The following is a 14,215-nucleotide window of genomic DNA, read 5'->3' on the forward strand; positions in this document are numbered from 1 at the left end:
ACAACGAAAGAGGTGAGTACTTACTACGGTTTATTATGAAATCTAATTTATACATACTATACTAAATGTAGACAACAAACCTACCGTTTTGACTTCAAATAGGAAGAACGTTATCGATAGAAGGTTGGCGACTGCATTTGCAAGCAGCATCGTTACGAACTGTCATGTGCTTGATGAGGCGGGTTTTCAGACCACCGATACATAAACTTTGAAATATGACACGTGCTATGAGCACGAAACAGACAGCGAAATTCTGAAATTCGGCAGTAAAACTAATAGTTACAGAGGGAGACAGAATGAAGGAGAAAATACTCCGATCAGCCTACCGACACTATGATCCTAACTCATCACCACCAAGAAAATTGAAGGAGCTGATGAGAAACTGCAGAGTCAAAGGATCGCAGATAATCATCGGTTGTGACTCCATTTTACATCACATCAGCTGGAAATCATCGGAGACAACGAAAGAGGTGAGTACTTACTACGGTTTATTATGAAATCTAATTTATACATACTTAGTGTGACCAACTCCAATCCAGTCGAATCCGGGCAAAGCTGAAGAAAATACCTGAAATCCAGGACTTTTCAATGAAAATCGGGTCATTTTTTTCTGAAGACGATAATTAAAATACAGAAACGAAAAAAGTCCACGGTTTTAGTTTTCGTAAAACTATAATACCACGATATAAAATGCATGCGTTTTGAATGTGGTATTAGTATTACACTGTACAAATTGTCCACTTTTTTTGGTCCCACCAATTCAATTTGATGTGAATTCTTAGAAGAATAACGTATTCAAAATAGAATTTTACCAATACGTTGAAAATTCGGATGGACCGGAAGCCTTGTTCGGGACGCCGGGACACGACTTCGTAATTCGGGCCATGTCCCGGATTTTTCGGGCTAGTTGGTCACACTATATATACTAAATGTAGACAACAAACCTACCGTTTTGACTTCAAATAGGAAGAACGTTATCGATAGAAGGTTGGCGACTGCATTTGCAAGCAGCATCGTTACGAACTGGCATGTGCTTGATGAGGCGGGTTTTCAGACCACCGATACATAAACTTTGAAATATGACACGTGCTATGAGCACGAAACAGACAGCGAAATTCCAGGAAAACTCATTGAGAAGCGTATAAAGCAGGCCTGACTTACAGTTTTCGTGAGGCTATAACGAAGATAAGGAACACAATAGAGCTAAATATGACTAATGAAAAATTTCAGGATATAGTCATAGAAGCATATAAAGATCCCGAAACAGCTACGATCTCCAACAAGAAAGTGCCCTGGTGGAACAATGAACTTACTAAAAGAAGGAGAAGTACAAGAAAGGAATTCAATTCTGCAAAAAGATCAGGCGAGTGGAGCGAATATTGCAAGGCTCTGACTAAATACAACAAAGCTCTTAGAAAAGCCAAAAGACAATCATGGGGGACGCAATGCGAGGAGATAGAACATACTGCTGAAGTGGCTAGACCCTAAAGGATTCTCTCGAAGGGACCTAAGGCTGAGTGTATAGTAAAGCAATTCAGAAAAGGATGTACATAAATGGAAGAAAGGGGAGGTTTTGCATATGCTATGGCTGACGAAAAAGCGTTAAGGTACGTGTCCACTATTTTCGCGAACATCTTGCGCTCCGCGTTCCTGCAGCTGCTGCAATGGATACGGAATGTGCTCCGCTACAAATAAAAGGCCACAGATTGGAGCGCTGAAGTGGAGCGTGCACCGTTGCACGCTCCAAGAGCGCGAACGTATGAGCAGTTGCAGGAGCGCCAACATATAGTCCAAGTGGTGAGACCGCTCCTGTCCGAAAAAATTTCTGATTCGATTTCTTTGTGGATTCCTATTAACCCGGCACATGCCACGTGGCTTTGCAAGGCGTCAACTGCCACGTGGGGTGCTCACAGCACCCCTTAAAAATTTTCTGTGATCTACTTGTTTAAAAAACAAAATAATGTGTTGAGTAACACAAGAATATAAAAAAACATGTTTTATTCACTTATTAGCCACTAATGTGTTATAAAAGTTAAAAAATAAAATGAAAAAGTATTATAAGCAAATTAGCAAGTACCAAGCCGTAATAAATGTAGTGAAGTAAAATATCTAAAAAAATTAAGATTTAGTGAGTATAGAGTCTATGTTAATAATTTAAATCATTTATTTCAATAAATAATGTAAATTTGACTTGTTTATCAAAAATACAAAAAAAAATTAAAACTCAAAGTGCCAGATGATGACACCCCAATTCGACTTTAGAGCTGAAAAATGCCAAAAAGCGCATTTTTGGATTTTAAATCTCTTATAACTTTAAAACTATTAACTTTTGAGAAAAATGTCAAGAAATTTATTTTATTTAGAATATCCCAAAGAATCTACAAAAAATATTTCTCGAAGGAAAATAGGAGATTTTTTAAATAGAGCTCGCCGCACCGGCAAAAAATCGGATACACACGCATATTTAACAATTAAAAAACAACGGTATAAATTAAGGTTAGACACGATCACTCTTTAGAATCTTGAAGCTGAATGTTTAATCTTCAATTTAAGTATCTGGAGACCTCAAAAATACTAACTTAAATGTGAGTTTTTAAGCATCGAAAATGCGTATTTTCGCATTTTTCAGATTTTAAATCGCTTATAAATCGAAAACTGTCAATTTTTGAGAAAATTTACAAGATACCTTTCTTGTTTAAAATGACCCACAAAACTTAAAAATATATGCTACGGAACAAAAAAACGTGATCATTTGCATTTGTAAAAATTGTTCAAAACATTTCTGCCTAAAAATTCCGCCCGGCACCCTTCAGATTTGTTTAAAGGGGACATTTTTGAATAGGAATCCACAAAGAAACCAAATCAGAAATTTTTCCAGACGGGAGCGGTCTCACCACATGGACTAATAGAAGATACATGTCTTTAAATATAAAGGTATAAAAATATATTCTATTAACGAATGTTATCAAACGTATAATTAAATAAATAGTGTTAACAAGATATACCTAGACAATGAAACTTTCGACATAAGCAAGAAAATTAATTGTTTAATCATAGAAAATATGCAAAAACCAATTATATACAAAAAAAGTATAAAAATACAAATATATATAGTTTTTCTATGAATGATATGCAATACAATGTACAACTTCTATTACTGCTTACATACATTCAAAACGAAAAATTGCAGTAAGAAAAACTTTCTCACGGGTGCTCCGCCGGATTTCCATACAGATGATCGCGGTTTTCATGGTAACATGCACAATACAAACACAATTATTTTGTCAAACACAATGTGTTGATTCAAAACTTACCAGGAATTGCCTTTCAAAACTACTCAAATATAACTGTTAATTATAATTTTAAATAAATAAAGTATATCAATATTAAGAATATTAAATACCTACATATATTATGTATTTTATTTCAATTTAGGTATCTAAATTAAAGCACCTAAATTAATAAATTTTGAAGTTTCAATTCTTGACAACAACGCATCCATAGAAAAAATGCAGTGTACAATACGTGAGAAAATGACATATTTCTCCCTCACTTGATTTGCGGCAACAAACTTCTGCCCTCGTGAGCAATATGTCTTTTTTCTCACTTGTTTTACAATATACTATTCTATTGGTTTGAAAAATTAGCACATACATAGATTAAAAATATCGTCTAGTATAAAAGTATAAATAAACACAATATTAAGAATATTCCTTAAAATTGCTCATCTTTTTCGAAGTATTTATTTCAAAATTTGCTTTGGTGTATGATAAATTTACGTGAATGTAACACGTAGTACTAGTTAGTCCCAAAACAAAAAGAATAGCTAACTGATAATAAAGACCCAACACTGGAGCTGTAACAAAGTTAATAACGATTCCAATTGCTTGAAAAAATTGAAAAATGGCAAATGCGCAGGCACTATTTTCGCTGTAGACTGTACCTAATAAAGAGTATATTACATTTATAAAAACTGAATCTCCAAGGCCTAATAAAAAAGCACAGAACATAGCAATAAAGACACTACTCTCTATAACAGCCTCTTCATCCGTATCAGAAAAAGTTGAGCTATTCGGAAGATTAATAAATATTAAAGCAAAGCAAAGAGTGTGTATACTACAAGCTACTATGGCTAAATAACTTCTACCTAATTTTAACAACTTTTGTCCAAATAAACTAAGAACTCCACCGCCGAACACTCCACCAACACCTATAAGAATTCCGGATATTCCTACCAATTGTTTGCGATCGTCAAATTTCTTTGTAAATCCAACGCAAGAACTATACACTCCACTAAAAAATCCCAATTCCAGCCCGGAGTAGAGAAAACTGAAACTAAGTAGCAACATCTTCCTTGTGATAAATAACTTGGTAGCACTTACAAAAGCCTCGACAGGCCCTTCTACTTTAACATCTTCTTCATTAGTATCTTTTTTTCCGACAGGTTGTGAAAGCAAACAAAAAATTATAAGACCTGCACTACAGACGCCTGTAAGCGATAATATAACATAGGTCCTTGTTGCTTCATTGATTACTTCCTTGCCGCTGAAGGCAAACATAACTAATACATTCCCAAAGATCATACTAAAATTTGACAGGAAGCTAAATATTCCTAAATTCCTGGAGATTGTGTCTTCAGTTGAATTTAGGGTTATGTAGTTCCCTTCACCCACCCACAGTAACGAAAATCCCAAGCCTATTAAGGCTGAGATTGTATACAAAAGCCATACCTTCGGAATCAGGAACTGTAGTATAAACATAATATTAAAAATTACTCCCAAACACATGGAATATTTGGAACCGATGAGATGTATCACTGAAGGTGTTATCCAATTAAATAAAGCATAAAATGCGTTATTTAAAGCAAGGCTGTAATATCCATTTTCAGTAAAAGATGAATCTTCTTTCTGTATACTGTCGACTATAGTTTTTTGAATATTAGATAAAGTAAACGTGCCAGTCATTAGTAATAAAAAGCCGAATCCCAATAGGAAAACGTTCCGTAAATTATTGTCCATCTTGTGTGCACTTCAATTTAAAACCACTTTTAAAATAAATGTGTTACAATCTTAAATATAATCCCATTTTTTACTAACTTTATAACGTTTTACAACAGAATACTTCGAGCAACTAAACAAAACAACTAAGAACTGAATAATTAGTTACCACCGACCGGTCAGTGAAAATATTCTGTGAAAGAGAGTCAGCTACATATTTTATAAATGCCAGGGACGGACTCTATGGATTATCTGTAAAATGTTACAACCAATTGCATCAAGTCATAGTCAAACGCGTATCGAGATTATAAAATAGAGTGTGTGTACTAGTCCATTCATTAACGGTAAAATATTGCAAAACCTCTAAATTTTAAAGAACCGCTTGGATTGACATGAAATTTGGCATACACACAGCTAACAAGTCAAAGAAAAAAGTGATATTGTGCCGATATGTGCTTTTGCCCTGGGGGTGGTTTTCACCCCCTCTTGGGGGTTAAAAAATATTCGTCCAAACAAAGTCAGGAAATGCGTAAACTGGCTAATTTTATGTAACTTTTGTTCTATAGAGTTTTTTCACTAAGTCAATACTTTTCGAGTTATTTGGCAGTGAATAATATGTTCATTTTTTCAACAAAATAACCACGCTTTTAGACGGTTTTTCGCAAATAACTCAAATAGTAAGTAATTTGTCGAAAAAGTATTCTTAGCAAAAATATAGCCTATCAAAAATTTAAAAAAATAGTGTGTATATCACGTCTTTTTGTTTAGTAGAAGCAGAGTTATAGCTAATGAAAAATAGGTTCATATTCGTCAAATTCCAAATGGAATACTTTAACGTGAAATAACCAAAAATGAAGCACATTTCGGGGAAAACTCATTACAACTTATTTAAAGTGTTTAAAAAAAGCTTCATTTTTGTTTTATAAAAAAAATTTCTAGCATCAAAATTAAACAAGTTACGCTCAAAATAAAGTTAGTCCCTTTTGGTTTTGTTAAAAAAATCGAGAAAATCACCCCCTAATTAGTATCTTAAATGAACTTAATCGTAACGAATTCACAAGTTTCTTGACTCTTGTATATACTGTTTATATGATCTGTAAGTTTCATCGGTTCAAAGTCCTTATTATTGAAAGTGCTGTAGTTAAAAAAGGTTGAACGAATCACTGATCACGAATGTATGCAAATTTAGAAACACCAAATCTTGATCAATTTTTGTCTAACAGAAAAACAAAAAAATGCATGATATTCAGAAAAGCAAATCTGACTTTTTTTGTTTTTCGAGATTTTTGGTATCTCTAACAATTTTTAAGTTATTTTAAAAAAAGCATATATTTCAAAATTTAAATTTTTAAAAATTTTACTTTGAAACCAAATTTTTTCAAAAATAAGCCCTTTGAATCGATTAAACTTACGGATCATATAAACACAATATAAGTAAAATAATTTGTGGAGCGGCAACGATTAATTTCATTTAAGTTGCTAATTAGGGGGTGGTCTTCCAGATTTTTTTTTGCAAAAACAAAAGGGACCAACTTTTCTTGAGCGTAACTTGCTTAAATTTAATGCTAGAAGCTTTTCGTAAAAACAGAAATAAATCTTTTTTTAAATACTTTAAAAAAAGTTATATTGGGTTTTCCCCAAAAAATGCTTAATTTTTTTTGATATTTCACGTCGAATTATTCTATTTGAAATTTGGTGAATATGAATATATTTTTCATTGGCTATAACTCTGGTTCTACGAGATCCAGAGACCTAACGCGTACACCATTTTTTAAATTTTTTATAGGCTATATTTTTGCTAAGAACGTTTTTTCGAGAAAATACTTACTTTTTGAGTTATTTGCGAAAAACCTTCTATAAATGTGGTTATTTTGTTGAAAAATGAACATATTCACTCGCAAATAACTCGAAAAGTGTTGACTTGGCGAAAAAGCTCTATAGAACAAAAGTTACTTAAAATTAGGCAGTTTACCCATTTCCGGACTTGTTTTGGACATATATTTTTTCACCCCAAGAGGGGGTGAAAGTCACCCCCAGGGCAAAAGCACACATCGGCACAATATCACTTTTTTCTTTGACATGTAAGCTATGCTTATACCAAATTTCATGTTAATCCAAGCAGTTCTTTAAAATTTAGAGCAAAAACCGTGAAAGAATGGACTATACTCTGTACGCACGTAAGAAGTTAAAGTTCTTTGTCACTATATTTAAATAGGTTTTAAATTTTTTTTTCAAAATTACCTAGGTAATCTTAAATACCAGTGTACCTACTCATGTACAGATAGGTTGTCTTTTTAGTTTTGCATATAGCCATAAAAACAAAAAATATATAGATTTAAAGTACTTTAAAAGCAATGGGAAAAACCCATGGGGAAAACCCATGTCATGTCACTCTTGTCATTTCCATTTCCTAATTTCTCAGTTGGTCTGTGCCCATTGTACTGGCAAGTACCTAGCATTTTCGAGCAGTGAACCATGTTGCCCTTTGAGCATGTGTTCTATTATATCTAATAACATCGACTTGTGGTCAACATGTTTTGTAAAAATAACATATTTAAACCATATATTATGGGGTTACCACTTTAAATGGTGTGCTAGTTTCAAACTACTCTGCAGAATGTAAGTATTCCCACAAGTTTTTTCATTCTAACAGTCAAAATTTTAACCTTTTTCTTTAGTCTAATGTGGAAATACTTCATTCTAGGCACTGAAGACGTTCTGAATTAGAACGAAAACGTTTTGCAATCCATTTGGATGACTTTTTAGACAGTTTTTTAAATAAACGATTTTATTCCAGAATAAAAATTGAAGTTTTTTACTTCTGTATGAGTTTTTTAAAGTACTTTATTGCTTTTCATAATATGCCCCACCAAGATCGACACACTTTTGCCTACGTTCAAACCAATTGGTAAAACAGTTATTCCAGTCTTCAGTTGACACCTGCAAAATCGCTGTTTTAAAGGCATCGACGGATTTTTATGGCGACTGGAATGGCTGTCCACACATTTAGTTCTTGATTTTTGGGAACGTGAAGAAGTCGTTGGGATTAGGGTCAGAGTTATACGGTGTATGGCAATTCTATGTTTTGAAGCTCCAAAAACTCTATTGAGCACTTGCATTGTCATGGTGTAGGATGATTCGCCGTTTTGTGTTGCTTTGTCGGAGTTTCGCGATAACGTCTGGTAAACGGTTGTATACCAATCAGAAGTAACCGTTCTTCGATCTTCTAAAACAATTTTTGCCACATGACCAGATTTTGACACAAAAGTTGCGACAATTTTCTTTGATACACTTCGAGAATGGATCACTTTTGTTGGGTTTTCCTCATCTTGAAACACCCACACAGCAGATTGGCGTTTATTTTCTGGTTGGTAAGAGTTAATCTAAAATCCATCCCCAGTAACAATACCATAAACCTTTCTTGAGCTTCCTTTGTTGAACCCTTCCAATGCTTTTCGACACATGAGGGATCCAACGGAAATCAACTTCGCAATACCCAGTTCTTTAAGTAGGATCATTTGGATCAAGGTCTTTGAAATGCCCAAAGATGCCTATATCTCTCGGTGTGTTTGTTACACGGCGGTCAACCTTATCAATATTATCAAATACCGTGAAATATTATCAAATACTACCTGTGACAACCAATTAGACAGAGGTCCCAGTATACTGAAGTCAGAAGTCATAAAAGCAATACAACAAGCCAAAAACAATAAAGCACCTGGACCAGATCAAATCCCTGTTGAGCTACTTAAACTTTTAGATAAAGAAAACATTACCTACTTGACTACTTTCTTTAACAAAATTTACAACGAAGGAAAATACCAGATGATTGGTTGGAGTCACTGTTTATAACATTACCAAAGAAAAGCAGGCCCACCAAATGCAGCGATTTTAGATTAATCAGTTTGATGGGTCACACACTTAAGATACTTTTACATATTATACAAAACCAAGTATTCCTTCTGTGCGAAACTAGAATGGGTAATAAGCAATTTGGATTTAGAAATGGTCTAGGAACAAGAGAAGCACTATTTTGTATGCGCGTTCTATTACAAAAAAGTTGTTAATTCCGAAAGAACGTTTATGTTTGTTTTATCGACTTCGAGAAGGCATTCGACCGACTACAACATGATACACTTTTCGATTGCCTGCAGGCAGCAGGACTTGACCACTACGATATAAGACTGCTGAAATACTTATAGTACAATCAAGTAGCCTCTATCCAAATTGGAGACAGTCGTACTGAAAAACTGCCGATAAAACGTGGAGTACGACGAGGTTGTGTTTTATTACCCACCCTTTTTAATCTGTACTCTAAAGAAATCTTTAGGGAGGCTTTGGATGACAGACAAGAGGGAGTAAGGCTAGGCGGAGAAGTAATCAACAATATTAGATACGCTGACTATACATCCATTCTTGCTGAAAATTTACAAGATCTTCAGACACTACTAAATCTAGTCAGTGAAGCAAGTTATCGGAGAGGTCTTAAAATCAACATTTCAAAAACAAAGTGGATGGCAGTTGGAAAGATTAATATAGATCAAGGTCAGCTTTCTCTTTATGGAGAGGAGTTAGAACGGGTAAATCATTTCAAGTACCTTGGCAGCTGGATGAATGTAAATTGTGACTCTGATGAAGAGATAATAACTAGGATCGAAATATCACGAAAGGCTTTTATGACCTGGAAACCAGTTTTATGCAACAGAAACCTGTCAATGGATATTCGAAAGAAGGTGCTGAAATATTATGTGCGGTCTATCCTATTGTATGGTTGTGAGACATGGACGTTAAAAACCACAATGCTAAACAAAATAGAAGCATTTGAATTATGGTGCTATCGACGAATCCTAAAGATATCGTGGGTTTCGCACACTTCCAATGAAGATGTTCTTCAAATGCTGAATTCAGAACGTCTGCTCATAAGTATCATAAAGAGGAGAAAAACAGAATACTTCGGCCATATAATTAGAGGACCTAAATACCATCTGCTTCGCCTTATAATACAAGGAAAAGTGGAGGGAAAGATATGGATTGGTCGAAAGAAACTTTCATGGCTGCGTAATATTAGACAATGGTGTGGCTGCACAGTAGAAGAATTATTTCGCGCAGCAGCCGATAGAGAGAGATTTCAGGAAATTGTAAACATGATGATGGCCAACGTCTGAATATAGACACGTCACCTAAAGAAGAAGAAGGTCAACCTTAATTAGTTGACGAACCGCATTAATCTTTTGCTGTGTGACTGATGTTTTGGGTGGATCTGGCCTGAATTCATCGCCGGACTGGAGCGACCACGTTAAAATTCGCAATACCAGCATAGTTGACTGGTGTAATGCGTCATTCCCCAACACAGAAACCATTTCAGCGTGCATTGCTGTTGGGATAATCCTCTCCAAAAATTGTAAAAAATTATTGTAAGAAAATGTATATTTTAAGAAAATATTCTCGGCTAAGATCCATTTTTCTATCGACGTGCTAAATTCAAAAATTCACTGTATCTACGTAAGTTGTTGTATCGCAATGAAACTCTCGATTTATGTCAAAAAATCATTGAGATTACGTTTGTGTTCGGAAGATTTTATTGGTGGCTCCCTTTAAGTGGCTATATACAAAACTAAAAAGAGAAGCCACGTACATAATCCCTTTAACATTTTACTATTCTTTACAGTGAGTCCAGTCTCAAACTGCAACTAAATGGAAACACTTGTTAATTAATAATAGACAAAATATATGACATATTAAGCAGGTGAATGATCAAAGGTTATGTAAGAGACAAACTCCCGGTCGGTGGCAGAGAGATGCTAGCAATATATGATTATTAATAACAGCTGAGTTAATATGTAGAAGATTTTCCACAATGCTGAATTCGTTCGGTCTCGTTAAATGCCAGAAATATTACCGAAACAGAACGAATACGAAGGTTCGAACGCCGGGGCATATTGCACCGAACTTACAGTTAAAATGAAACGAGCGGTTCGTATTTATATACGACTTTATTTATTTATACAAGTTTGCTTTACCAATTCTAACTTATAACTAAACTCTATTTAAAAAATCGTCTGTTATATATACCAGCCGTTATTTCTAGAATATTCTGTCCATCTCTAGTTACAGCGCGACATTAGGTCAATCGCACCTCTCTCCCCCGCTGCATCGCGTTTTATCCAGGCTTATCGATGTCGATCTGTCTGTGTGGAGATCGGACCGGTTATACAAGGGTCGGTCAAAAGTAGTCTACTGTTACACTGCTCCCCTCTTGAGATCTAAGAGTCCCGATCAGCAACTTTAGATGAAGGCCCAGGATGGCGGAATCTACAGGACTTTGCAGCTCTGCATACACCCATCAAGAAGAAATAACAATCTGCTGTCTTTAAAGGGCATGACATCTTCGGGTTAATGCAACACACAGTAATTCGTACGCCGGTTTCTCGAAGGATTACTTCAAGCATGGTTCTGACAATCTTCCAATCTAGATGTTCTACTGCATGGCCTATTTTTGGTTAAAACAAATTTTGGATGTCAAAATTACACACGATTTTCTTCAAATTAGTTAGCGCACGCCAGATTTGATGTTCTCCTAGGTTGGCGTGTCTGTTAAAGACTTCCTGGTCACCATATACAGCAAAGATTACAGCTAGTTTCTTAACTCGTCCAGCTGGCCGAACTTTCTATTGAATAAGAACGAGATTCCTTTAGTCATCTCAATTGGGAAACACAGTGGACTAGAGAGACGTTTTCCGGAACACTAAACAGATCTTGCTCAACTTCTGTGATTTGTGATCAACTATTCTAAATGGGAAATAAACCGTATTGACAACGACATACGATTTGGGCGTCGAAATGTTAATAAAATTATTTTTTTAGTTAAATAATTGTAGCTTATTTCCCATTTAGAATAGTTGATTATTAAAATACCAAAAGGAAATAGCTTCAGAACAACATCAACTTCTGTGGTCACGCCGAATCTAGCACTCTTTCTCTCTGTGTAATTTGACATAAATTTCTTAAAACTTGGCTGTCGGGCATCTTTTATCTTATGTTGGAGGACTCGCGCTTCTTTTGTTTCGTTTGAGCCAGCATATTATGGTGCAAGACGATTTATGTGAATAACTTTCGGTTTAGCGTTTGGAATCTTTTTAATTTTGTATATTATGTCTTTGTGACAGGAGTAAAATGTATTTTGCATTAAATAAATTACATGTATTCTTCTTTTTGTCTCAATTAATTTAATTCAAAAATTTTTTTAGATACCCTGCATAAATAATTATATTAATGTTTTTATTAGTAATTAGTAAATAGATAATTGAATAACCGTACGAATGAGACTCGACCCCTATTCTCATTTAAAAAAAAACATCGATTACGTCATTCACGCCCAGACGTATGACGTCACTAGTATGTTCAATATAATATAGTTGGCAAATAACAAACATTTCCGGAGAGCCAAATTTTGGTGGAGAGCTAGAGTTTACCATACCAAATAAAGTTTTAAAACTTCCCATAGATCCCATGTGTGCAACAAAAGTTATTCGGGGTCAAAAGTCAAAATTTGAGATTTTTTGGATTTTTCTCGAAAACGGTAAGTTTTATCAAAAAAAAATCAAACCAAAGTTGTAGATCTTAACATTCTCTACAAAAATAGACCATACCATTTTTTTCCTAACAGTTCTCATTCCTGAGATATCGCGATTTTAAAAGTTACTTTATACATTATATGCACAACATAAGTCAAGTATATACATAATGTGGCACTTAAGACAAGTATAAATGCCTATTTGTGTTTCTTTTATATTATAATATATTATACTATTCTGAAAATATTTCTTCAAAAGATAATCAGTCCCAAACTGAATTTCCTCTATCCACGTGGCATTGAAAACCATTTGGCTATACGATTGTTTAAAAAAGAACAGATTGTCTATTGTAAACAATGGCTACAGTATTGTCCGTAGGTCTTGTTCATATTATCTGTTTCTTTTAGTGCTAAAGGTTCAGTTCAAGTGAATATAAGTACCTACTTATTACAAGCGTCTACCATTTAGCAGACATTACGGGCTTACAATGACAGTGGTATTTGACGGCTACAGTCACTCGTCAAAGAATATTAAAGCTGCAGAACAACGTCGTCGAACTACAAAAACATCATCGGGTTCCGAGATTATCTTTGATGAAAATATAACAGTTCCAGCGAATCAACAACAATTTTTCGCTAACATTAATAATAAATCTCATCTCGTTTCATTTCCATGTTAACTGACAAATTAACAGCTGCGACTATTGAAGTGAAACAAGCTAAAAATGACGCAGATGTCCTTATAATTGAGACAGCAATTGAAAAATTTAAGGCAACAAACACAATAATTGTAGTTGGTGAAGATGTTGATTTATCAGTACTGCTTACTGCAAGGATTCCAGTAGATAAAGTTATTTATTTTCTGAAACCTGGAAGGGCTTAACAGCGAACAGAGATATATTATCCTAAAAGTTTATCGGCTTATCCCAAATGCCAAAAGTACATTTTATTTTTACATGCGATAACCGGCTGTTACACTACGTCAGCAATATACAGAAGGGGTAAAACATCAGTACTTAAATTATTCGAAAAAAAAGATTTGACTGACTGCTGTAAAGTTTTTAGAGAACTTGATTCCACACCGCAAACAATAATTACGAAAAGAATTCGCTTTCTTCTTGCGGTTTATGGAGATCCAAAAAAATTAGTGGTCTTGATAAATACCGATACTTAACTTTTGTAAAAAATACGCGAAACAAGAAACAAGTACAACTATCATGTCTTCCTCCAACATCAGCATCTGCTTTTCAACATTTTTATCGAGTATATTATCAAGTTCAAACATGGCTAGGCAATGAACTAAATCCAGAAGACTGAGGTTGTAAATTAACCCCTAGTAAATTGGACCCCTTAAAACTACCCTCATCCCCAGTTCTGGTTTCCGGCTCTGGGGATTTTACTTAGCTAAGTCATGGTCTACCTATTCCCAAATTTTGGGGCACTATCTCAATCTAGCACGTCGCAAAAAACCCCTTATATTTTTTATATTCACACCTACCCCCCACCCCTTTATCGGCCACGCAGCGTTCCACCCCTGGAGATTGTACTTAGTTACCTCATGACCTACTTATTCCCAAATTTTGGTGCACTATATCGATCATGAGCGTCACAAAAAAAATAATAAAAACGGCGACTTTGACCCTTA

The 14,215-nt window shown here is 34.7% G+C and overlaps 1 protein-coding gene across 1 annotated transcript; it reads right to left on the bottom strand.

Annotated features, from left to right (window-relative positions):
- Positions 1-3,701: 3,701 nt before the first annotated feature.
- On the bottom strand, positions 3,702-4,964 carry LOC126886140 (UNC93-like protein MFSD11). Its single transcript, XM_050652987.1, has one exon. It carries the CDS (start codon positions 4,962-4,964, stop codon positions 3,702-3,704), a length of 1,263 nt encoding a protein of 420 aa, XP_050508944.1.
- Positions 4,965-14,215: the final 9,251 nt, after the last annotated feature.

Source organism: Diabrotica virgifera, chromosome 6, assembly GCF_917563875.1.
Source record: "Diabrotica virgifera virgifera chromosome 6, PGI_DIABVI_V3a".
In the NCBI taxonomy this organism is placed as follows: domain Eukaryota; kingdom Metazoa; phylum Arthropoda; class Insecta; order Coleoptera; family Chrysomelidae; genus Diabrotica; species Diabrotica virgifera.

Excerpts from the sequence above, each read along its gene's own strand:
- LOC126886140 (XM_050652987.1), bottom strand. The coding sequence starts at position 4,964 with ATGACTGGCACGTTTACTTTATCTAATATTCAAAAAACTATAGTCGAC.